Below are 26,453 nucleotides of genomic sequence, written 5' to 3'. Positions count from 1 at the left end.
CCTTTTAAAAAAAAATAAAATTTCAGAATGAGTCAGACAGCTAGCATAGGAAAGTTCATCCCAGAAAAGTTGGTTAAAGTTGGCAGTTATAAACAGGTAGCCTTAACTGTTGGCAGCACTCCCCGCTCTGGCTATAATGAATACCCTACAAGCATCTAGGCCCAGAATAAGCCTAGGTAGGAAACTGCTGTCACTAATTCTGTCTACTTGATCTCGAATATTTCTGATTCAATGGTGAGACCACTTGAAGAAGACACACATCTTTCCATAAAAACACTATTTCTGAAATGCTGAGATCCTGTTCTGTTCTGTTCCTGATGATCATGCTAAACCATGCTATTCAACTATAATTTCCTTGTCAAAACTCTTCAACTTCATAAAATCAAAATATAAGTTTAGGACCAAATTCTGAGTCTCACAAATAATTTCATTTGAAATCAGTGGGGCTACTCGTCCGCGTAGTATAAGCAGATTTAGAACTCTGAGTATTTAACACACTACACCTAGAAAATTTAAGGTCTCTCTTCTATGTCAAAATATTGGAACCCAGATGTAGGTGCAGGGTGACTTGAACAACGGTGCAGTTTGTGGCAATGTTTTTAGGAGGGAGATAAACAGAAATGCGATTGCTTGTTATACCTTCAAATTTACCCTTAAAATGTGGTAGAAGAATAGATAATTTTATTTGACCACTGACTATTTAAGATGAACAACAAAGTAGTACGTGGAACAGGAGATGAATTATTTTTCTTATGGTGTCTCTCTCTAACATTGCCCTTTTGTACATAACGTTTTTGTTTTGTTTCATAGTCCATGTACGATAGACAGGGTATTGCTGTGATGCCACCTACTGTACCTGGGACTCCTCAAGGTCTTTTTCTAGGTATACCTCGGAGTACAATGAGAAGACAAAAATCTATAGGTAAAATTTTTCTCATGTAAATTCTACACATGCATTCATTTGGCACCTTTTATTAACTTCTGTTCTTGCTTAAAACATTTTGACTCCATTTTTCTTCAACTTAATTGACTCATTAGTTCTGATTCAAAGCTCAAAAACCAAATCAGTTTGCCTGAAAACTAGTACAACTTCCATGTTTTGCTTTGATCACTTTAGGCAAGTGTTGTGGGGTTGTAATAGCTATGGAAAATTGCCTTTAACAAGGAAGGCCAGAATTTTGAAAGTGCAAAGAAAAAGAATCGAGGAAGATCTATTGTCATAAATCAACTATAGCTAAGAGTCATCCAGATGTTTTTATTGACATGAAAATACCATCATGTGCTATGCAAGGTGTGATATGCATCCTACTGGTCAGATGTATAAAATAAGCTCACTTTTTAAATTCAAAATTATCCTTTTTATTGGGGGGAGGGGGGAAAACTTAGTTTTTGGTGCATTTGCTGTTAAAATTGATCTACTTTACTCAAGGTATTTCTGAACTAATTATAAGCATTGTGCTTGTGTAAAGCTGTTCAGCAAAATACACACAATATTTCCAGATATTGTCTTATGGCATAGCCACCTTTTATACAAAATGCCTTCCTCTTTGAGTAAAATCATAAATTACTTTTATTACATAGAGCTGTGGTTCTGAACCTCTGGGCTGCCTGCAGCCCAATCAGCACACAGCTGTGGCCCATGTGACACCATCAGGGCCATTAAGGTAGTGTATATACTGTGTGGATGTGGCCCATATAACAGAGAGAGCTGCATATGCGGCCCACAATAGTAAATAGGTTGAGACCCTCTGTATCAGCGGTTAACATTCTCTAAAACATCTAAGGGACTTAAGAGGTTCCTAAGTGCCTAAAACACTTTTGAAAAGGGGACTTAGGCTCCTACATCACTTAATTGCATTTGAAAAATGTTATCCAAAATTAAAATGTCACTTTTTATGTAATATTGATGGTTCTCTATATTCCTTTTACTAAAACAATACAGGCAAAATTCCCAGAAATGCTTTAATATTGTACTTGCTGTGTAAGCATAGCATTACTTTGTGTGTTTCTGGATTGCTAGAGTCAGAAACACAGTTTCTCTGTATAAGAATGCCTTGCCTTCTTGACACATTTCAGAGAAAATTCCCTTCTATGCAATTAGCTCACACTCATACAGAATCTTTAATGTTGCTTTGAGTAGTTTGTCTTTTTTTCATACTTTCACTTTCTTTTGAAGAGTAATATATTGGCTCCGAAGGTACATCAAACAAAAGCATTTGCCTACAATCAGTAATCAGTTCAGCTTTAAGAAAAGGAGTACTTTTGGCACCTTAGAAACTCTAAGGTGCCAAAAGTACTCCTTTTCTTTTTGCGGATACAGACTAACACAGCTGCTACTCTGAAACGGTTTTGTTGCTGTTTCACTCCTCTTTAATACTACCATATGGCTTTATGGAAATTCAACAATTAGAGAACTTTTAATGAGCAGGAATCAACAAGCCAGCCATGGTTTATTATTTCAGATCTGCTCCATGCCATGCAAAATTGCTGTAGCATCTTTGGGTATGTCTATACAGCCCACAGAAGCAAGCCTACCTACTCAGGTCAACAAACTTGGGCTAGCAGGGTTCACCCTAGTACTCTAAAAATAGCTGTGTAAACAGTGCTTTGAAGTTGTTGCTCTAACTCTGAAGCTTACAGAGGGGGGAAGGGTGGGCTTCAGAGCCTGCGCTCCAACCCAAGCCACAATTTCAAAATGCTGTCTACACAGCTATTTTTAGTGCAGTAGCATGAGCCCTGCTAGCCCAAATCTGTTGACCTGGGCTGGGAGGCTCGCTCCTGCGGGCTGTGTAGACATTTCCTTAGGGTCATATCTTTAGTGGAAAAATATAACACTGTATTTAATTATACTGCAGATTTTTAAAGTTTTCCCTTTATTCATTTTCTTAGGAATAACAGAGGAAGAACGTCAATTTTTGGCTCCTCCTATGTTGAAATTTACCAGAAGTCTGTCCATGCCAGACACTTCTGAAGATATCCCCCCTCCACCACAGTCTCTACCCCCTTCACCACCACCTCCTTCTCCCTCCCTTTATAACTCTCCCAAATCTCCAACATCAAGAAGCTATGGAACAATAAAACCTGCATTTAATCAGAATTCAGGTTCAAAGGTTTCTTCAGGTAGATCTGAACATATGGGAACAATAATGAGGGACAAAGGGATGTATTACAGAAGAGAACTGGACCGCTATTCTCTAGATTCTGAGGACTTGTATAGTAGGAATGCTGCGTTGCAGGCAAACTTCAGAAACAAGAGGGGTCAGATGCCAGAAAACCCATATTCTGAAGTTGGGAAAATAGCAAGCAAAGCAGTTTACGTGCCAGCCAAACCAGCAAGGCGGAAGGGAATGCTAGTGAAACAGTCTAATGTTGAGGATAGTCCAGAAAAGACCTGTTCTATTCCAATTCCAACAATTATTGTGAAAGAACCATCTACCAGCAGTAGTGGGAAAAGTAGCCAAGGAAGCAGTATGGAGATTGACCCTCAGTCTTCAGAGCAGCCTGGACAGCTCAGACCTGATGATAATTTAAACGTCAGTAGTCCATTTGCAGCGGCCATTGCTGGAGCAGTGAGGGACAGGGAAAAGAGATTAGAAGCTAGGCGTAATTCTCCAGCTTTCCTTTCTACAGATTTGGGAGATGAGGATGTTGGCCTGTTGCCCCCAATACCACGTATGAGGCAATCTAAATTTACTGATGAGGACACGTTTAGTAATGAAGATAGTTTTAGGCAAGTTATGTCACCTTCTCCGGTTCCTGCACCTAGAGAATCTGAAAATCTTTTTAATAGCAGTGAACCTAGCAATGAAAGTGATGAAAGGACATTAAACTCTTCATCCATAAAAAAAGTTACTGAAAACGATATGGTTGCAACTCAGACCGTTAATGTGTCCAGTTCGGATAATTATGTTCATCCACTCACAGGAAAGCTATTAGATCCAAACTCACCTCTAGCACTCGCGCTGTCTGCAAGAGATAGAGCCATGAAAGAACAAACGCAACAAACTCCAGGCAAAGGAGAAACTGGTAAAGCAGACCTTAATAAACCACTTTATATTGATACAAAGCTGAGATCTAATATTGAAACAACATTTCCTGTGACTGCTGCTGTTACCAGGCAAAATACACGTGGCCCACTCAGAAGGCAGGAGACTGAAAACAAATATGAAACAGATATGGGGAAAGAGAAGAAGCCTGAAGAAAAGAAAAACATGCTGATAAATATTATGGATACTTCACAGCAGAAGTCAGCTGGTTTACTAATGGTTCATACTGTGGATGCAGCAAAGTCTGATGACACCCTTGAAGATAAGAGAGTTGAAATGGAAATGAATCCAGACAATTTTCCATCGGAGATGCCAGAAGATAGTGAAGAAGCAGAAAGTGGGTTGAATGTATCTGCTACACCTGAGCCACCTGCATCTCCCTGCAAAACTATTGTAGCAGCTAGCTCTGTTGATGACCCTGTCATTTTGCCATTTCGCATCCCTCCACCCCCTTTAGCATCTATTGATATTGATGAAGAATTTATTTTTACTGAGCCATTACCTCCTCCCTTAGAATTTGCTAACAGTTTTGATATCCCCGATGACCGTTTAGCTCCAGGTTCTGCTCTAACGGACTTACTTAAGCAAAGAAAAAATGGAACACCTACATCTGCTTCATTTAACCCCAACCAATCCACGAATTCTTTAGACAGTAAAAAACAAGTGGGTCTTTCAAACTGTTTGCCTGCCTCATTTCTGCCACCCCCTGAAAGTTTTGATCATGTCACTGACTCTGGGATTGAGGAGGTAGACAGTCGATCTAGTAGTGACCATCACTTAGAGACAACCAGCACTATCTCAACAGTGTCCAGCATCTCTACCTTATCCTCTGAAGGTGGTGAGAACTTGGATACCTGTACAGTCTATGCAGATGGGCAAACGTTTCTGGTGGACAAACCCCCAGTACCTCCTAAGCCAAAAATGAAGCCCATAATCAACAAAAGCAATGCACTTTACAAAGATGCTCTAATTGAAGAAACTGTAGATAGCTTTGTTATCCCTCCACCTGCTCCACCCCCACCTCCTATCAGTGCACAGCCCAGTACAGCTAAAGTTTTACAGCAAAGGACCTCCAAGCTATGGGGTGATGTAACTGAGGTAAAAAGCCCAATTCTCTCAGGCCCAAAGGCTAATGTTATTAGTGAATTGAACTCAATACTACAACAAATGAACAGAGAGAAATCCTCAAAGCCAGGGGAAGGGTTGGAGTCGCCTTCTGGAACAAAAACTGCAAGTCTCAGTACAAGGTAAATGAAACTAAAAGAATTAAAACAAGATCTGTACTTCTTTCAAGATGTAATTACTCAGTTTCTTAAACAAGGGTATGCTTTTGAGAATTTACATAAGCAGGCTCCACCATAGGAATTTTGATAACATTAAAAGATCACCCTAAGGTATAAATACACTATATAATTGACAATTTTCACCCTTCTTATTCTGCTAATTTCCAGTATAAAATAATGAGCACTTATGAAAGTAATGTACATTTTCATTGGAAAAATGAGCCCACTTTCTGAGGCTTCTAAAAAAACTCACCACATTGGCCAATAGGGCTACCCCTAGCTACAAGCTACAGTTAGCTCTATTATAATTCCCTTTGCTAGAATATCACCCCTTTAACACACAAATTTTAGGTTTCTGTGGAAGTTCCTTTTGAGGAAGGTTCAGTAAACAGCAAAAGCAAGAAGCAGAAACCAGCGGGAAGTTTATAATTAGTTGTTTCCATTTTAAGTTCTGTTTTTGTGGACACTAGCTTGAAGGGCTTGTGTACATAGAGCAGCAATATGCACTAATGTGTTGCACGTTAATTGGTTCATAGATTCTGCAGATGCACATTAAAAGTTCCCTAATGTCCTTTAATGTAGTGCTGCTCAAAACAGTACTACGTTAAGGTGCAGTAGGGAATTTTTAGTCCACACCAGAAGGGTCTACATAGTTGAATTAATGTGCAACACATTAACACTGTTTAAAAATCACACCCAGTAGTGTTCGCATTGCCCCACTGTGTAAACAAGCACCAGGACTACCCAATCTGCATTCCTACATGAGTTCTCTCAATTGCTATCCCTTTGAGAGACAGAGTATCCATTATTTTGATGTGAATTATTTAGGTTTATGTTTAAGAACTGGTGTGGATTTTCTTTTACAATAATATTTATACAACAGAGTTCTTGCAGTTTTACTCAACAATTATAATTATATTGAAATTTTATTCCATTCCATAACTGTTTGAGGTTGATAAAATATCAGTTTTCACTTAAGTCTTTTTTCACACACTCAACATAACATTATTTGATTTAGTTAGATAACTCAGTTAATCAGCAACATTAAATTTAATCCTTATAGTATGACAAGACATGATCCACAAAGCAATTTCGTGAAGCTTTTTATTGAAATCACATTGTTACCACTAAATTGTTGATTTAAATAACCCCTGTATGCAATATCCTTGTAAATCACCTGGTATATTTACTGTTTTCAGGTTTTTTTATATTTCAATTGCACGTATTTGTTTACTGAACAATCTGTGAAAGAAAATTTCAGGGAGCTAGAAAAGTTTCTAGATCGGCACTCCTTTTGCAGCCTAGCTCATGCATTTTTTATGGAATTGATTTCCAAAGAATACCTACAAAAGTCCTAGGAAGAGATCCCACAGGATATCTTATATCCTTGCACTTTTAAATGTATATTGTATTACACTGAACACAAAAATTGTCATTAAAAATGAGCTGGAAGAACAGGGGTACAATAACCCTTGATGACAGTCATGTGCAGAGGCCTGCAGGTAAATGGAAAAGTGTATATATTTTGCTAAAGTAACTATAGGTAGGCCACATCTGAAAAGTGGATATATTCCTCTAAATCCTAGATTTGGGTTAAAAAATTGTTTATCTTTAACTCCAGTTTTCTGAATGTTACCACTGTCCTACAAGAGATTTGAATAATAGGGTTTGACTTGTATATTTTAAGAAAATATGGTATCCTCTTTGTGGTATGGAGAGGTTTGGCATTATGCAGAGTTTAGGAGTGACTGCTGACCTGCAATCCCATCTTTGTCTGCAGTGTTGTTAATTGCTTGATATGATCTGCCATGTGGAAATCTATTTTTGTTTGGAGCATATGTGCAAAAATGTAATGCCACTATATATTAAAGTTACTATCCAAATCATTCCCCCCCAAGAATTACTGTGCTGAGTAGGCAGTAGCCCCAAAAGAAGAAACACAACATGGCTCCCACTCTTTGGGTACATCAGGGAGATGTTTGGCATTATAGAAAGAGTGGCCTTTTTTAATACCAAATGATCTCTCAGTATTATCTCAAGCCTTAGAGGATAGTAGTTAAAGTTTGTTCTTTCCCACTGGATATAAGCTGTTGAACTGGTGGCCATAAAGGAAGGTATGAAGGATCATACAGCATTCCTAGACTGAAGATATGAGTAAAAAATTCCAGGGGAATGGAATGCCTTTCAGTTGTGGTTGACATAAACAGAGAACATAAGGTGGGTTGTCTAATGCACTTGAGAGGCCTTAATACAAAAAAGACCATTTCAATGAAATTTGTACAAATTGACCAACATATCTTGGTTGCTTAAGGTAGATGGTCTTTTGCCAAAGGTGGAGCAGAAACTGAATTGAGGATGCCTTAGGTAATCCCGTAAAACAGAACGTTGCCGAATCATAGATGACAAGACCAGACTGTATAGTCTTTCTGTTACCTTCATGACTGCAGGGTCATTTTTTAAATGTGTGCAGTTCTTGCTTTTCTGTGTCTAAAGTCACATTAAACAGCTAGAATACCTGGCTTTATATGCCTAGTCTTATTTAATTCTGTCATATTTAGGAGTTCTTTTCCAGGTTACAGTGGAACTGAACGTTCCTGTTTATTTCCAAATATTGTGTGGCAAATAACTAGTACATGTTTTGCCATTCCTTCCTATTCTGAAATAATCAGAACTCTTAATTTCACTGAATTCTTTAATGAGTCAAAATTAAGCACTGCATTTACTGGGGGGAGAAATTGACAGCAAGCTAATTATTCTGTGGAAAAATAATCCCAAACATATATTTGGGACAGAGAATGCAGGGAAGGAGTAATGCTGGAAGACCTAGGTTGTATAGCAGACAGCAAATCAGACATGTGTTAACAATGTGACATAACGGTTTAAAAAAAAAAAAAAAAGAGGCCTATAAAGTGTTGGTCTGCATATAAAGATGCATCACCTCACCAAACAGGGATTTCACTCTTTCTATAATTCTAGTAGAATGCCTCTTGAATATTTGGGGAGGGAAAAGGTGTTTTTGTTTAATTCAGTATCAGAAAGGTGTAGACACACATGAGGTATTTAAAGATAGGCAGAAAAAAGGGAGTTGAGGAGCTGGATGATTGATGTATGAGAAAAGACTTAAAAGAGCTAAATAATTATTTATTGGCTAAGCAGAGATTGAGGAAATGGGGGCAAGAGATGGTCTACAACTATTTAAAGGATGTAAAAATCAATGGTGAAAGGAATTCTTTAGTGTGTTTACGAGGGGGAGGTAGGAGAGTATATAACTGAAGTAATAAGATTGAGATGAAAGTGAAATATCAGGAAAGCTTTCTGCTGCTTAATATGCACAGGACTCTGCATTTCAGGCCTGATCTGCTCCCAATGAGGTCTGAGAGCCTTGCCAATGACTGCAGTGGGATTGGACCCTTTAGGTCTTTTTTCTGCTTAACTTCCTCTGTGCTCTGTCTAGGGGCAAGAATGGATGACAAATTCCTGGAAGGGGTGGAGAGGAGGAAGAGGAAAGGGCGTGAGATGCTAATGGCAAACTCATGGGAGTGGACAGAGTGCCTAGCTCTTCATCCTGGCATTAACTTGAAATTGGCCCTAGCATGTGTGTTAATGTCTAGAACTGTCCACTTTAAATTTGTAGTTCTTCTCCAGAAACTGCCTGTGTAAAAGCATCACTGCCTTACTCAGCAGATCTGTTTCACCCTGTGTATTCGGTCAAACATGCTGACTTCAGTGACTGCTTTTAGTCCTATCCCAACTATGACTGAATAAGTTCAAGATTGTTTTTTCTATTTGTGCCTGATAAACAGAACTATTTGCTAAGTTCCAGCATACTTTGGACTATCCTCCTGCCAAATTTTCAAGCCCTCAAGGCATTAGAATTCTTTTTAATATACAAAAGTATTGGGCAAGCTAAATATAGGGGTTGCTGCCTTTCTCTCTGCAAAGTAGTATTAGAAAGAGAACTAAGAAACTTACCTCAGAAATGCAGAAATCGTATTGAATTAAAGGAGCAGCTCAATTAACTCTGCCAAAGGAAACTGATACACATTTTAGTAGGCCTATCCAAAGAGAAGCAGTGGTACACATACAAGCATTGTTCACAGGTTAGCTTGGGTTATGTTCACAACACTTGGCACCAGATGCCTGATGAAATTAGAACATACATTGTTCATGTGAAATGTACAAAATTACAGCCTATGTAGCATTCCTAAACATTACTAAAATGATCTCTGCACAGCGAGCAACAGATGCTTTAACTGTAAGGCTTACTTCCAATTATATGATGCTTTGTAGCTGTCATAACTGTAGCTCAGTCATGGTGATTGTATCATTTCATGGTGCTGATTAAAATTTTAAGGTATCATAGATGCATTAAATTATAGATAATTTGTGAGCGTTAGTCAAAGAGAATAATGAAATATGACCTCTGTGTGTTTTCTGGTAAATGAGGACTACAGAGATTTTATTGTACAGTAATGAGCAGAATTTCACCCTCAATTATTAAGCAAGTAGAAGGAGCCAAGACCTTTCTTTCTTCATACCTTGCTATGTTAATAATTCTTGTGTGTTGTTGTGATGGCCCTGGGACACTGAACGTATGTTAATATTGAAAATCATTTAGCTAGAAAGTCTACTTGTGTCTCAACTGAATTACCTAATTTGTGCACAAAGGCAGGAAGAAAGAGATAAGAAATCCAAAGGATGCACTTGCTTAAATTACACTGCAAAAAGAAGAAATGATAACTAACTAGAGAAGGGATTTGATTTGTGTTTGAATCTGGCCTGTAGCCCCACCCCTAGATCCTGCCAACCATCTAGTTCAGGCAATTTTGGAGACCAATCCTAATTGCAAAATGTTATATAGAGTCTGTCTAATATATCTTCCTACATTACCTAAGTTCTTACGCCCCAAGTCTGGATATCTGATTCTCACTGCCTCCCTTTTCATCCTCCCCCTCTCCACCCTGCTCTCCCCAAAAAGGTTAGGCTTTGTTATTCATGGGGATTCTATTTGAGCCCAATATAAAAAAAGAGATTTTAATAATAGCTGGATATATATTCAGCCTCAGGGATTTTGATTTAGGTTCATCTATTAAAAAAAAACTTAGCAGTTATTTGGAAAATAAATCTTCATTGTAGCAGCGAAGGAGTTATATTTTTCCCATAATGTTGGGAGCTAATGTTAGCAGTTCTATAAATTCATTTTAAAACATACAGGCTTCTATATGGATCTGATAAAGTAAAATAGTAGAATAAATCAGGGGTTTTTAACCACTTTAACAGATTACTGTGTACTCTGTGAACCAAGTAGTTGCTTAGCAACATAATCCAACCTGGAGGATCCAGTGAATAATGTCAGTGTGATTAACACTAAATAAACCAAGTGGTTCCGAAACAGAAGAAAAAAGCAGTAGAACAGCCCAAGGTGAAAAGGGCATCATTCACCATGAGTTTCCTTAATTGCTCCAGTCTGATTCAACATGCTAATAAGGAATAAATAGTAATGATAGTTATTGTAGTTTACTATCACCACTGTTACCAAATCACAGTGCTTTAGACAGAAATGGTTATTTATTCAGGATGTAATTCTTATATGGTTCTGTTTCATTAAATGTTTTGATGTTTTTTATGTTAGCAGTGGGCCTCATTCTGTGTGGTGGTGCTAAGTGCCTTCAACTTGCATTGAAAACAATGGGAGTCAAAAGTACTTAGGCAGCTTGCAGGACTGAGCCCTGAAGGGAGTAAAAATCAGTAGTGTGTTGGTATGATTTTTTGTAAATGAACTTGCTATTATAAATGTTTTCTTACCTGTCTCAATTTTTTATAATATTTACCTAGAGAAGTGACATAATTATATCACAGCCAGGTAAGGCAGAGTTAAATTCAGTAGCGAGTTATGCATAGTAAATATCAGTGCATTTGGTTATAAGGTGACTGCAGCTTTAACTCAACACCATCATCTTCTTGTGACTATTCTAAACATACAAACCACCAGTGATTTTTTTTCGGTTACTATTGTGTCCATTAGTTTCAGTTCATCTCATTAATTGTCTGTCAGCCAGTTTCACAGGATCTCTTGCTTTTGTATGTTGTTTTGCATGTTTTAGTCATTCCATTTTGTCATTTTTATTTGCTCCCATGACTGCTGTTAACAGAAGAGTGTCATGCTGAAGTGCTGTGAAGTAAGTGACAACAAAAAGCATAGAGTATTCTATGTTGTTCCTTCTCTTTTTCTTTAATGTTCACTCATTTGGTATCACATTTTTAGTGTTAACTTTGTTCCTAACTGCAGTTGGGATTAGTTTATCCTAATCCAGAAATGGTAGCCATTCTAAAACCATTGATTTACAGAACTGGATCTGATTTCAAACGGAGATTAAAGCCACCTTTTTCATGGAGAAAGATTTCAGCAAAGATTCTTAAATTGGTTCCTAAATCCATATTTAGGTGCCTAAATAAGTGGCCTGATTTTCAAATATGTGGTGTGCTCAGAGCTTTGCTGTTGTGTTTGTGGGGGTTTTATGTGGTGTTTACATACTATTATTCTATTGGATAAAGCTCTCTTTTTTCCCCCTTCACTCGTGGGTGACTTCTTTATGTTTGCAAAATGAGTTAACTACCAATGTTTCTGCAATATTTTAATTCACAAAATTTGTCAGATCATACAGAGTCTCTCCAAAGCAATCATTCACCTGGGACAGCGCAGGACAGTTCAACAGCAAAACCCACTCACTACATTGATCCCAGATGATGATTCAACTAGCTTTTTCACACGCAGCCACATAGCCTCATAGTATCCTCTTGCTTTGCTTTACCATTTTCACATGAGTCTGCTTCATTATTGAACCAACTGAATAAACTCCAGTAATAAATGAGTTATTTGGCCACAGATCAGCAAAATACTCTGTGCCCCACCAACCCGCACACTGTCCCTTATCTTCACCAGCCCCAGAACCAGGATTCGTGATCCTGCCTCACTTCCTTCCTCCCATAAACCACCTCACAATGGGACCCAAGGGCCTCTTCTGATCGCGCTAGCAAACAGATTCTAGCAAATAGCTTTTCAGTTTGTCTATTGTGCTGAACTGAAGTAAAATACAAACATTTGTGATTAAAGATTAAAGAAAATTTTTGTTTCCACAAGTTAGGGCTTGAATAACCTTATTTCGTACTGTATTGCTATTTATATATTATTGGCTCTTTCTTTTGCTAAGACTTTTTTTCCTAAAAGAAGGTGGAAGAGCTTTGTCATAGACAGCAGGCCTTTAGGCAAGTCACTATATAAAAATAACTCTGATGAGAGCATAATGCAGGGTTTTGTTGTTTTCCCCCTCTCCCCTTTCCCGCAAGGGAGCCATGGAATACACTGCAGCATGCTGTCAGCCACTGAATCTCTGTTAAATACACCCTTATATTTTTAATTTTAAATCATGCAAATATGATTCAGAATTAGCTAGTAAGATTTCTTGTTTGCAAGCCACATGGACTGTTTTTTCACTTAGGAAATACACCATTGTGACACAGTACTTTATATATTATGATGTCATATGAGACAGTGTAATATGCATTGCAACCAGTGCAATCACACACAAGTGAATGTCTACACCAAAAGAAAAGGAGTACTTGTGGCACCTTAGAGACTAACCAATTTATTTGAGCATAAGATTGCATCCGATGAAGTGAGCTGTAGCTCACGAAATCTTATGCTCAAATAAATTGGTTAGTCTCTAAGGTGCCACAAGTACTCCTTTTCTTTTTGCGAATACAGACTAACACGGCTGTTAATATTTTGGTGTAGGTTTCAGAGTAACAGCCGTGTTAGTCTGTATTCGCAAAAAGAAAAGGAGTACTTGTGGCACCTTAGAGACTAACCAATTTATTTGAGCATAAGATTTCGTGAGCTACAGCTCACTTCATCGGATGCAATCTTATGCTCAAATAAATTGGTTAGTCTCTAAGGTGCCACAAGTACTCCTTTTCTTTTTGCGAATACAGACTAACATGGCTGTTACTCTGAAACCTACACCAAAATATTATCATTTGCTGATTCTTAACAGGCATAGATTTATTTAAAATAATCATCATGTTCTTTACCTTTTCAAGTATGCAAATAAGGGAGGGAAAGAGTTCAGTCTGTAATTTATAAAGAAATTTGGTTTTAGGCAGGAGAACATTCATATCACTACTATAATATGATCAAACACTCACACCTTTATAGTCACCAACTAGAATATATGAATCCATTGGCTACCGTTTGCTGACCTTCCTGTCTTAACGATGAGCCACACAACAGTAGAGAACCAATATGTAGTCTTTCATATATAGCTTTTTAAAAAACAGAAATGAAAGGAAAGAAAATTAATTCAAAGAGTCTAGAATAACATAGTTGCCATAGAAAAGGAATAACAAACCATCGGCAGAATGGGAGTTACTCAATTTTTTTCTTACACAAATGTACGATGGTCTCATGTTATGACACTGAGTATGCTGAAGAAGCTATATAGATTTCTGTATAGCACATGTTTTAATGCAATGATTGGCATGGCATGTAAGGACAGCCAAAGGAGGGTTGTGTGATTTAAGGCACAGGACTAGGAATGAGGAAAGGAGGAGAGTTCTATTTTTGCTGTGCCACAGACTTCTTATGTGACCTTGGTTGAGTCACAGAACTTCTGTCTCTATTGTCCCATCCGTACAATGATGTTAACAGCGACCTCAGAGGAGGCTTGCAATTGTAAAGTTAAATTCATTAATGTTAGTGGGGTGTTCTGGGTTTCTTGGAATGAAGGTGCTATAAAAGTGTAAATGTTATCATTACAGTATGTTTGTTTGAGATAGAGCTGCTAATGTCTTTCATTAATCAACTAAAACAGATTTGTCCCATCTATCAGACAGTGCCATAGAAATAGTATAAATATTTATGATAAGAACATACTGCATAATGCAGTTTAGATGTAAAAGGTACAGTAATGATTTTCTGAACAAATATATACTTGGAGTCCATTACAGCAGTAATTTATGTGCAGTGACTGTATGTTTTGAAGTGGAAGATGGAGATGGAACCCAATGTTGTCAGTTATATCACTGCTATGCAACAGGAAAATATCAGTGCCTAGCACAATGGGGACCCTTGGCACCACTGTGATGCACATGGATTAATAATCAAACTGTGTTGGTTTTTTTTATAATAGTATAGGAAAGTTAAATCAAAGACACACAGTAGGTGGAGGCATATGGAGAGGTTTTCACATGCTAGTGGATTCGGCCGTTTATATAAATCATGGCCATAGAGTGCAATCCTTCTTTTTCATAGCAAAACTACCATGGTCTTCAAATGGTGTCTAGCCTTATTGAGGAATTTGAGTGTGGCCACTTAATTCTAAGTTAAAATTAGTAAAGTTATTTACTTCTCTTGGTTCACTGATTTCTTTCCTACTATATATGTCTTACAATCTGCTAGTGCTGTTTGTTCGGGCTCAATGCTGCAAGGTGCTGAGAGCCATTAGGATACAAGAAACTCACAAGAAGGTACTGAAAACCTTGCAGACTTTTACCTTTCTTGGTCAAATTACAATACTGTGCAATACTAGCTAAATTCTGAAACTATGGCTCCTAATATATTTTTGGAGTAACTAAAGGACTGACCCTGCAAGCCTTAAAAGATTTTGCCTGTTCCCTTTGAACCTGTGAAATGGTTTGTGTGAAATTAGTACTGCTTGTGTGCATACAAATTACTCAAAAAATAAGGCTTTGCAGGATCAGGCCCTGCTAAGAATTGATATGTTGTGTTACTCTGAGCTTTTCAGATAAATCTGATTTATCTGACCTTTAGCTGTCATCACAGTGAATATAATTGAAATAGTGTATACTGCTAGTACAGGTGTTTTGTATTTGAACATCTATATGAACTATTGGCTCAAAATTAATATGCCTGTAGAATACCAGTTGATGAAATAGATTAAATTTAACCATTTTCATGGTAGCCAGATTGTATAACTTTGGAACTGCATCACTTAACACGTCATTTAAACCATTTTCCAGGGCACAAATAGACATCCCCGCATTGTTCACAAAAAAATAGGCAGGCCATATTTTTATTATACACTTGCTGTTCAAGTGACTGAGCTGTCAAAACTCTGAGCACCCTCAATTCTCCTTCTAGTCAAAGGGAGTTGAAGGCACCTAGCATCTTACAAAATTTGACCCACAGTAACTGGAGCTGTGCCAAATAAATTAAAACTGAAAAACTATTTTATTTGTCATTTTAACAAAAAGGAAAATAGATTCATAGATTTTTAAGGCCTGAGATGTCCACCTTGATCATCTCATTATAACTGGAAAGTTTTTCATCATGAGGAACAGATAGTCATTTGCCATGGGGAAAAAAAATCTGATTAGGGAAACCGAAAGTGGCAATATTGTGGGAGGAAAGAAGAACTGACTATTAAAACATAAATTTGGTTTGCTGTTGGTTGATTGGTACTCTCGTCACACTTATGATGGGTTGCCTGTTTGTTGTCAAAAAATATTGGAAGCAAATTTTCCAAAAAACAGTGACTGGATGGCCCAAGGTATTTGTAAAGGGATAAAGAGCTTTTTACCGGTAGGTAGGTAGGTAGTTCAAATGCTGCCCAGGTCAGTAGTTTTCATAAACATAAACAAAAGTCATAATCTCCACCAAAAGATTGGTAATGCCAATCCCCTGTACCCATATCCATATAAATTATTGGCACCTTCACTAGGCAATGTCAGCAAAGGCTTTAGTGGACACTTAAAGACTAAACTGAGAGGTGGTCTCTGCAGGGATCATTTGAAGAGATTCAGGAAACTTTTTATATAAATGAGTAGGAATCAAAATAGGCACTAAAATTAACTCGTCATTTGATATTTTTAAGTTCAAAGCTAAAGTAAATAACATGCTTCAAGTAAGTTTCAAATTCATGTTTAAGCTCTGCATTTTTTTTAGCTATCCTATTTCACTGTGTGAGATTTAAATCCTGACTTAGTCAGAGAGGGGACCAAACCAAAGCCAACCACTCCTAGTATTTGAGGGGTGTTCATATTCACAGCTAAACTTCATGCCCTAGTTACATATCTAGAACTCATACCCGAAGAGTCCTTGTGTTTATAACATTAAGTTTCTCATTTAATTTTTTATTACTTTATAGAGACCGTCGAGAGGGCAGAAAATGTAAATTTATCATGTTCTCTGGATTTTTTTAAACGTCCCATAGGCAAGATTTTAATTTTTAATGATGATATGGCTTACCATTGATCATAGAGAATTGGGTTTGTTTTGTGGGAAAGAACTGTGGAAACTTCTTGGTGCTTGTGCCTTAACCTGACCTTGTTACAAAAAGTACATTCATATGTGAGATCTGTCCAAAAAAAAAAAAAAAAAAACCTTCATTTTTGTTACTCCAAAGCCACTTTTTTCTCTTGTTGGTAAGGAAAATCCTTCCTTCAGTTGCTGACGTTTCTGGATGTTTTCTGTTTTTAATTTCAGGAGCACAGAAGTAATGAGCACTGTCTCAGGTACACGAAGTACAACCATCACTTTTACAGTCCGGCCTGGACCCAGCCAGCCCATCACATTGCAGAGCAGGTCCCCAGACTATGACAGTAGGACATCAGGAGTGAGACATGCTCCAAGCCCTGTGGTTTCACCAACAGAGATTAACAAAGACATCATGCCTGCTCCTCTGACACCTGCTGCTTCAGCTTCATCTCCTTCTCCAACTCTCTCTGATGTATTTAGCCTACCCAGCCAGCCTCCTTCTGGGGACTTATTTGGCTTGAACACAGGTCGCAGCAGGTCTCCTTCTCCCTCAATATTGCAACAGCCAATCTCAAATAAGCCTTTTACAACTAAGCCTGTCCACCTGTGGACTAAACCAGATGTGGCAGATTGGTTGGAAAGTCTAAACTTAGGTGAACATAAAGAGACCTTCATGGACAATGAAATAGATGGCACCCATTTACCAAACCTTCAGAAGGAAGACTTGATAGACCTTGGAGTGACTAGAGTTGGGCACAGAATGAATATAGAAAGAGCTTTGAAACAGCTACTGGACAGATAAAAATGGCTACTCTTGCCTCTCAAACTTCTGTTATAAATAGAGATGGGCTGGTACTGAAATACGCAAAATGTCTTGGCTGTCTGTGAGTGCCAGCAAAAGAAGAAAAGGTTTAATTTAGCTGCTGGTACTCGGTAATGCAGACTGTATGTTTAGTGCCCAAGCTTAAACCCAAGTAAATGAAATTAATGGGGCTATTTTATTTGAAAGGTGGGGGTGGGGAGGTGTGGGGTGGAGATAGAGACAAAAGATAATTGTTAACTTTGAAATATTACCTATCCATTTATGATGCCCTTCAGCTGGACCCAGAACATGTACGTTTTTTCTTTTGGTTTAAAACCACAAGCATTTCATTTTTGAGCAGAAAACACCTTATTTTATATACACCGCTCCCCTGCCATCCAGGGTAATCTGTTCTTGACACTCTTGTCATGGAATCTCAACTTTTTTCCCCTTTTTGGCTTTTTTAAATAGATCCTCACATGCTTAACTTTTTTTTACCCGTTTTTAATCAATAAATAGCAGAAGCATTACTTCACCTCCTCTTTCACAATGTCATTTTGATCCAGTGTAGATCTTTGGTTTGTTGGCAGTGAAGCTGATAGTGCTGTTGGAGACTTGTTCAAAGGTAACTGTTCTGCTTTACTTAGGTATTTCTTTATTTCTGCGTTTATATTTAGCACAGTTCCAAGGTAGCAGAACAGGTTTTAAACATGGTGTACTGATGTGATAAGTAGAATGTGGAAACTATGTATAGACTGGAAGAGCATTCTCTGAGATACAAAGATGAGGCTAGTTTGAACCAGACACCCCCATTTGGCAGCCAGATAAACTGCTAATGAGGCCTAACATTGACTATCTGAGCAGATTAAAATGTGGTTGTGATGAGTGTTAGCTATACTGTGTCCATGTGCATCTTTAGACTTTTATAGTCAGATTTTTCAAACATGTTGAGCCCCCACAGATCCTGCTTAATTCATTGAGTTGCAAGTGCTCAACAACTCTGAAAAACTGGGATAGAAGACAGGATATTGCTTCCATGGAAGTTTGTGGGAATGTTGCCACTGACTTAACTGGGAGCAGGATAAGGCCTGTTAGTAGAAATAAAAATGTTTCAGCAGGTGATCATCTACAGTTTAAAAAAATATTTAAAGGGTAAATGTTAACAAGGGAGGGGACATGTGGTGTCCTAGAATGCAAGTGTTCCAAAAGGCCAGGAAAACAGAGAGGTCCAGATTTATTGACTTGGTTCCTCATTTCCATTTCCTGGCTAGTCTGGGTTGGGCTGTTGGCAGAGGAAGCATAGTCAATGCCTAAGCAGGAGCAGAAAGCTTCCCATCACTCTCTAGTGACTTCTTTACTGTAATCAGAAATTATTAGTGGCAGGGTCCAGAGAGTGATCCATCAAGTCCTGATCAGCATTACATACAATTGGCCCGACTTTGGAGTTGATCGTTGACTGGTTCTGCACTCTCTGTGTGTCATGGGGATACACCATTTTGTCAGATTTGATTTTTTTTTAAAAAAAGTTAACAATTTTCTCTATCTGACCCCTTTTATAATTAACACCTCTATTAATTTTTGTAAGAGTTTTGTGGGTCTTGCTTTCTGAACATTCAACCTGTTCAAGGTAGGCACATCATGTATGGACAGCCAGACTCTCAACCTACCATACCATCAGGTTCTCCCATCTTTTGGAAGGTTCCTGATTTTTTTTTCCCTTGCTATGGTCCAGCCGATCTCTAATTATAATTTTTTTTTCTTCTCACAATCAAGTGTCTAATTAGGTCTGCAACAGCCCTAGAACAAGTACATAAAGTTTAGCAATTTAAATACCTTTCTTTACTGCAAGTTTAAATAGTTGTACAGATAGTTTATAAGCACAATATTTTAAGAAAATAAGTGGCTGGTCTACTGGGCAGCCTTTGTGCCACTTCAGTGCTAGAATGTTAAAAACTGAAAAAAAAAAAAAAAATACAAAAAATACAAAAAAAAAACACTTTTGTGGTTTAATACTATTTCTGTGGAATAATAAGTCTTGACCTTTTTAAATCAACCTCATTTGGATGCATCTGAACCAGCAGAGCTGTGTTATATTTTCTATTTTTCCTAGAACTTCTTCAAAGGAGGATGAATACTTCTTCAAAAGTGATTACACAATTAACAATGCATTAGCAAAGCAACTATTCAACCTCCTGCCCCCTTTATGGAACAAATCTTTTGACTTAACATCTGTTATTACACCCTTTGCAGGTCTATATTTGTATTTGAAAGTTCCAAGTAACCTTGTAATAAAAATCAAATATTGAGGCATTTTACTTTCAAGAGTACTGAGTTTTTCCATAGTTACATGGCTATTGTTGCAGAGAATGACATTTTCATTCGGATATTCAATAATGGCACCTTAAGGCCATCAAATACTATAAAAAGTGTAAAAATGGTAATTCAGCCATCATTGTCTTCCATTTGGTGATATTACAGAATTCAGTAAATAAACCACTAATACCATGCTCCTTTTTGTTTCTTTGACTACAGTTGGTATTACCTCTATAATATGTGCCAGAAAATACATTAGATAATACGGTAGTAAAAGAAAATGTAGAAGATGACTTTTAAGCTGCTTTTTAATCACAATCTTATTGTTGAATTTAGGTTTAATGAGTGCTGACATACACAAGTAAATTACAGCTGATGGTAATCCCTTTCTTAAACAAGTGTTGTTTCTTGCTTATGTATCTTTTCAGGCACTTAAAGAATAGGTACAGTATAATTAGTAGAACAGAGATTAAAAACACTAAAGAGCTAATGAAATAGTTTATTTTTACATTGTGTCTTACGATCTAAAGGGTAACAGGGCCTGAAAGGATCTACTTTTACCAATAAAATACACCTCTGCCAAGATGAATTGGTCTCTAGCTCTGTTTGATGACTTTGCTACAGAAAGCAATAGTAACAGATATAAGTCCTAGTATTTTCATCAGTTTTGAAAATGTGGGGGTGGGGGAATGGCCCTATTATTTCACGCTACTATGATAGTGGAGAAGAAAATGTTAGAGATCTATGAAACATGTTATGATATTCCAGGTTTTAGGATCAACTTTTGTTTATATACTGTAATTTAAATAAATTGCATTTACATGCCTAGTTTCTGTAATATTTGTGTATACAATACCAAAATCACACAAGATGTAAATTGTGTATAACTGCAGGCTCCTTTCCCTGAGTGTCTGGGAACATTTTAAGTTAAGTTTCATTCATATATTATAAAATGACTAGATGTGACTGTTGATTTACAGAATTTACATATCACAAAAGCTAATTATTTGTGGTACTTAAGTTAATAAAAATAGTGATTTTCTGAGTTCTTAAACAAGCATTACCCAGTTGATCTGGCAATGATTGTGTGTAAGCCACAAATATTGATAATTTTTCCATTACATTTTTTCTTTTCTTTTCTAGATATTAATGTTTCTCAATATAGTTTGTGTAACAATTTGTGTTCACGTTATCTATGTTGCTGTAATTTTTGTGCTTTAATTCCTCTTATTTCGAATTGATTAAAAATCAAGCTCCTGTAACTTGCACTTTCCCCGATCCTTAATACTCTTGTATGGCAACCAAAATTCCTGTAAGAAATAAATATAATATTGCACTAAGGTTGTGGTTCTGATTGCAAACAGTGAAAGCTGTCTGAATTTTTGTTAAAAAGTTGCCAAACTTACAATCTAATGTAACGTTATTGAAACAGCAGAAAATGCTTTAACTGCATACAGCTAGAGAGAAAGTGAGTTTATCAAATATTAGGGGGGGAAGTTTGCTTTGGTTTATCTTTTAGTTAAAGATTTTTAATGCTGAAACCAAATAGGTTTTGAATTTCAGATTTACATATAAGATTTGAAAAGAAAAGAATTTTGTTAAGTGATGGGTTTCAGAGTAGCAGCCGTGTTAGTCTGTATTCGTAAAAAGAAAAGGAGTACTAGTGGCACCTTAGAGACTAACCAATTTATTGGTTAGTCTCTAAGGTGCCACTAGTACTCCTTTTCTTTTTGCGTTAAGTGATGGAACTTTTTTTTTTTTTTTGGCTTGGAAGTGATTTCAGCTGATCATTTTTCTGGACTTGAGGTCGGTCTTTATTTTGGTGTTATCAAATAAGTGTAGCTGATTATGCAAGACATTTGAATTGTTGGCCTACCTAGCAATCTGGTGAAATTCTAACGGTTTTTGTAGGAGAGAGCCGCATTACAAAGAGTGAAGAAAAAGCAGCAGCAGTCCTTATCCAGAGTCCAGACCTCTTGCGATAGACACTACCGCCAGACTTCATTAGTACTTTGGATAAGTTGGGCTCCACATTCTTCTTCTATCTTTAATTGTAACTTGAATTTTTTTAGATATTGAAATAAATATTTTAACGGCAGTCATTCTGTTTTATATCTAATACTTCCTTTTTTTTCCTGGCATGATGATCTATTTCTTCTACTTTTTTTTTTTATTTATTTCCTGTTTTCCTACATATTATTCTAATATCAACAGCTTTGTTTTATTTCAGGTATTTTAATAATTCACTTATACAGAATATCTTTGTATCTGTCAGTATACATGTCAGTAGATGATCAAATTAATCATAAAAAATAGTTGTGTAATACACAACTATAGCATGCTGTGGAACTGCTAATTCTATGTGGGAATCAAGGTGGTTATACAACCAGTTTTCTGAGAGCAGAATATTTAATAATTTATATTATTATCCAAATTATATTGGTGGTTTTTTCTCTTGTTCCTGTAACATGTTTCTGCATTTCACAGTCTTCACAGTTTTATGTCCAAGACCACAACAAAATACTGTCCAGTGCGACTAATCTGGAACAGTATGGTTATCGGAAATCCTAACTCAATGATGCTTCAAAACACACACAAAGGAAAACAAGTGTGTGCCTTGGATGTTTTGAATCTGATCTGCATAAAACCATGTTGTATTCAAATGATGTACTTAGAGGAAAGGAACATTTTTATCATCCATGTATTGTCGTAGCTGATAAAATAGTTAGAGTGCCTTGTTTTCTGAACTGAGAAGTCCCTATCAATGCACAACTAAAAATGGTTAAAAAAACTGAAATGTTAAGATCTAGATGATATTCTGGGGCCTTCTCTTGATCATGAGACTATATGACTTAATCACAATCATTTAAATTAAACTAAATAAAATAAAGAAAATTGAAATCAGATTGTGTTTGTTAATTTCCATTAACAAATGTATTACTAGAACATACACTTAGAATGTAATTATTTAGTTGAGTGTACTGTATTTTGATTGCAAGCTAACAGATACAATAACTAGAACAAATAAGCTTTTGCTTTTAATTATGTTAATGTTTTATGCTGACATCTAGTGGTCTTTGAGGGCCATGGTCTCAGAGTTATATTTTTATATAGGCACAGAATGTTTTAAAACCTTTATTTATTTGGCTTTAAAATATAATTAATATACACATTCTTTCAACAGAAATTCATCAAAATGAATCTGACAACTGCATGTTGGGCCAACTACATAAGTCAAAGAATAAGGCTGAATTATTGTCACATTTTTTCAGAAAATAAGCAGCGTTTTAAGGAATTGCAACATGTGTTTTTCAGATTGCATCTCTGTACTGCCCCTTCAACTTTAGTAGGCATGTTTTTGTTAGGGTGACAAAAGATGAAAATAGATTTTGCCTACCGCACTGAAAATCTTGAACCACTAAAAAAGTTTCATTAAAATGTTAAAGATAAGCCAGAATTTTCAAATCCAGATGGCAAATGCCCTAAAGTTCAGGGTGCTTTGAGTGGGGGAGCTAGTTCAGTAGATCGTAATGGCTGGTGGTCATTTCCCAAAATGTGGATACAGAACTGTGGTTGGATTTTTTTAACCCACAGTGTATGCAGGCCTAACTCTAAAAAGCGTGAGTATGGATTTCTAACTTGAAGTTTCCTGGTTAGGTTTAGAAGTTAATGTGCAAGTTGGAGAACAGCACTATATTTATTAAAATGTACTGGCATAAATGCTCAGCCTACTATACTCCTTTTACCCTCCGAGATTCTACAACAGCCACTGTAGAGAAATCTCAAGCTGTACTTAATAACATTAGTATTTTAAAGAACTAGTTTTTCCACTCACACCTTTCCATAACCTTAAATTGTGTCTATTTTAAACTTCCTTATATAAGAACTGAGGTGAGATGTTGGATATCTGCCAGATCTCAGGCTTCAGTTAATTCGCTTCCCTTTGAACAAACTTCTGAAAACTTTTTTTTTCCACTGAGATGCGTATGTATGTTCTCTTTTAAGGATGAGCCTGAAGAAAATTATAGGCTTGGTGTGACCACATTATGGCTATTTTTAAATTAATATTGATCATGTAAATAGATTCATGACAAGTCAAGGTAGCAGTCTCAGATCCATCACCAGAAGGTTAGAGAACTGATGAACTTTCCTCACATGAGCTGGGTGAGGGGAGTTGACTTCCAGATGCAAAGGAGACTAGTATAGAATTAGAAATTGTGCTGCTTTGCTGTTGCCAGTTTATCAGAACACCTCAAAATAATTTTAATCAGATTTCTAAATAGACAAACTAGAGATATATATTTAAATGCATCTTGCTAAAATAATACTTTCTTACCATTACTCCGGTAAGGCCACATCTCCTATCCACTATCCATTTTGTTACAACAATGTAATCAGCTACCTTTCCTCTATGCAGGGAGGGGTGGAATCACTGAGTATAAGCAACATTCCAAAACTATTGCCTCTTCTCTTTCATTCAAATGTAATACTTTACCAACACAATAATACTTTCCTCTGAGAAGCTCTAACCACTCTAGAAATGTTGGTAAGTGTTCGCTGCAGGTGCAGAGATTGAAGCACAGAAAGATGAAGTGTTTTGCGGATGATACCAAGCTGAGGGGGGAAGGGGGGGCAAATGCTTTAGAGAATAGGATTAAAATTCAAAATGAGCTGGACTAATGGTATAAAGTAAATAGGATAAAATTCCATAGGGACAAATGCAAGGTACTTCACTTGGGAAGGAACAATCAGCTGCATGCATACAAAATAGGAAATGACTGCCTAGGAAGGAGTACTGCAGAAAGAGATCTGGGGGATCACAAGCTAAATATGAGTCAACACTATTGCAAAAAAAGAAACCTCATCCTGAGCTGTATTACCAGGAGTGTTGTAAGCAAGACGTGAGAAGTAATTCTTCCACGCTATTCCTTGCTGATTAGGCCCCAACTGGAGTGTTGTGTCCAGTTCTGGGTGCCACATTTCAGGAAAGATGTGGAGAAAGTTCAGAGAAGAGCAACAAAAATGATTAAAGGTCTAGAAAATGTGACGTATGAGGGAAGACTGACATAAATTTGTTTAGTCTGGAAGACAGGTGGTACTCTGAACCTCAAAGCAAATCCCCATATTCATCACTGTTGTATGATTATATTTATTACAAAGCATGCCATGTAAGATATATGAAAAAGTCATATCTACTGAAACCCATTGTTCCATCCAAATATGTATACCGTTAGTAGGCATGAAGTTGAGATTTTGCTGCATGGCTGTTACTGAAATATTTTGGAAGTTTGAGAGGCTCAACTGCTAATTCCCCAGTGACAACAAGGGTGGTGCTCCACACCCATTATTCGGCTGAGGAGTTGTTAGCAAGGGATTTACAATTCTGTAAGACACACACCACATAATGGGGGATTGCTCAACCCTGTGACTCAGCAAAGCCCACCAGGAACATGTCTGGGCTAATGTTTTCCAGGCACGTGGATTGAGGATATAAAATAGACAGTGGCATCATGCTTTTGCCTTTCTCCTCTCCCATCTACGCTGGAAGCAACATGAACACAGGGAAGATAATACAACAGGCTTACCCTTATAAGCCTGGGATCAGTCTCCTCAGCTGAAGTTTTTAAGAACTGTAACATTGGGTGAGGTGAGAAAACTGCTTGATCCCAATACTGCCTACTGTAATAAGATTTAGACTGTATGCTTACCTTTTATTTTTTTGGTAACTATCTCTGACCTTTCGTGCCTACCATTTATAATCACTTTAAAACAGATTTATTAACTACAGAAAGATTTTATTTCACCTAAAACAATGTTTTGGTTGAAGTGCTTGGAAAATCTCAGCTCAGTTTATAAGCTCAACACAGGGAGGGGTTGAAAGGTAATAAACTTATATGGCTACTGGTCAGGCTTCTGACCAGGGCAAGATATTACAGTTCCGAGATGCAAGGCTCGGGAACTGTGGGGGGTGGAATTGCCTAGTGCCTTTCTGTGCGATTCATGAGTGGCTCAGGGAGTATTCATACAATCCAGATGTGTGGCGGGGGCTCCATATGCTATTGGGCTGGGTGATAACTGTGCCTGGAAGAGTTTGATGCTTGTCACTATCAAAGCATTGTAAGAGACCGCCCAGGCTGGAGAGTTAATGGGACACAGCAGTACCCTGCTCTCCGCTCGCTTGCTTGCTTGCCAGATATCCTGTCACAGGACACAATAATTTTCAAGTACATAAAAGTTTGTTTCAAGGAGGAGTGAGAAAAACAGTTCTTGTTAACCTCTGCAACTAGGACAAGAAGCAATGGGCTTAAATTGCAGCAAGGGCAGTTTAGCTTGGACATTGGGAAAAACTTCCTGTCAGGGTGGCAAGCACTAGCATAAATTGCCTAGAGAAGTTGTAGACTTAAGAGCAGGTTCAGCAAACACCAGTCAGGGATGATCTAGATAATACTTAGTCCTGCCATGAGTCAGGAACTGGAATAGATGACCTTTCAAGGTCCCTTCCAATCCTATGATTTTATGATGATGAGCAATACACTTTCAGAGCTAGACACATAGACGATAACCTTTCTAGTGCATCATCTCTGGACTTAGACAGTTTCTTACATTGCTACACTATTATGGAGAGGAATTAGGAAACCTTTAAAGTGTCATCAAGACCATCTGTAAAATATTTTTGCCATGAACCCTTTACAACTTCAAAGTGAAGAGACAACTGCTGAAACATAAGTAAGTTG

The 26,453-nt window shown here is 37.3% G+C and overlaps 1 protein-coding gene across 11 annotated transcripts in view; it reads left to right on the top strand.

Moving 5' to 3' along the window:
• SHANK2 (SH3 and multiple ankyrin repeat domains 2) overlaps positions 1 to 17,406 on the top strand; it is a 516,022-nt gene extending 498,616 nt beyond the window's left edge. For 5 of the 11 annotated variants that reach the window (XM_077820166.1, XM_077820164.1, XM_077820162.1 and 2 more), the window contains 3 exons: positions 811 to 922; positions 2,890 to 5,293; positions 16,833 to 17,406. In XM_077820166.1, coding sequence (XP_077676292.1) covers positions 811 to 922; positions 2,890 to 5,293; positions 16,833 to 17,406 — 3,090 coding nt within the window. Of the gene's footprint in view, positions 1 to 810; positions 923 to 2,865; positions 5,294 to 16,832 lie in introns of all 11 variants that reach the window. The other 6 variants (XM_077820163.1, XM_077820168.1, XM_077820167.1 and 3 more) reach the window with 2 other exon arrangements.
• Positions 17,407 to 26,453: the final 9,047 nt, after the last annotated feature.

This window comes from Eretmochelys imbricata, chromosome 6 (genome assembly GCF_965152235.1).
Source record: "Eretmochelys imbricata isolate rEreImb1 chromosome 6, rEreImb1.hap1, whole genome shotgun sequence".
NCBI lineage: Eukaryota > Metazoa > Chordata > Testudines > Cheloniidae > Eretmochelys > Eretmochelys imbricata.
This window is presented reverse-complemented; position numbering and strand designations above follow the sequence as displayed.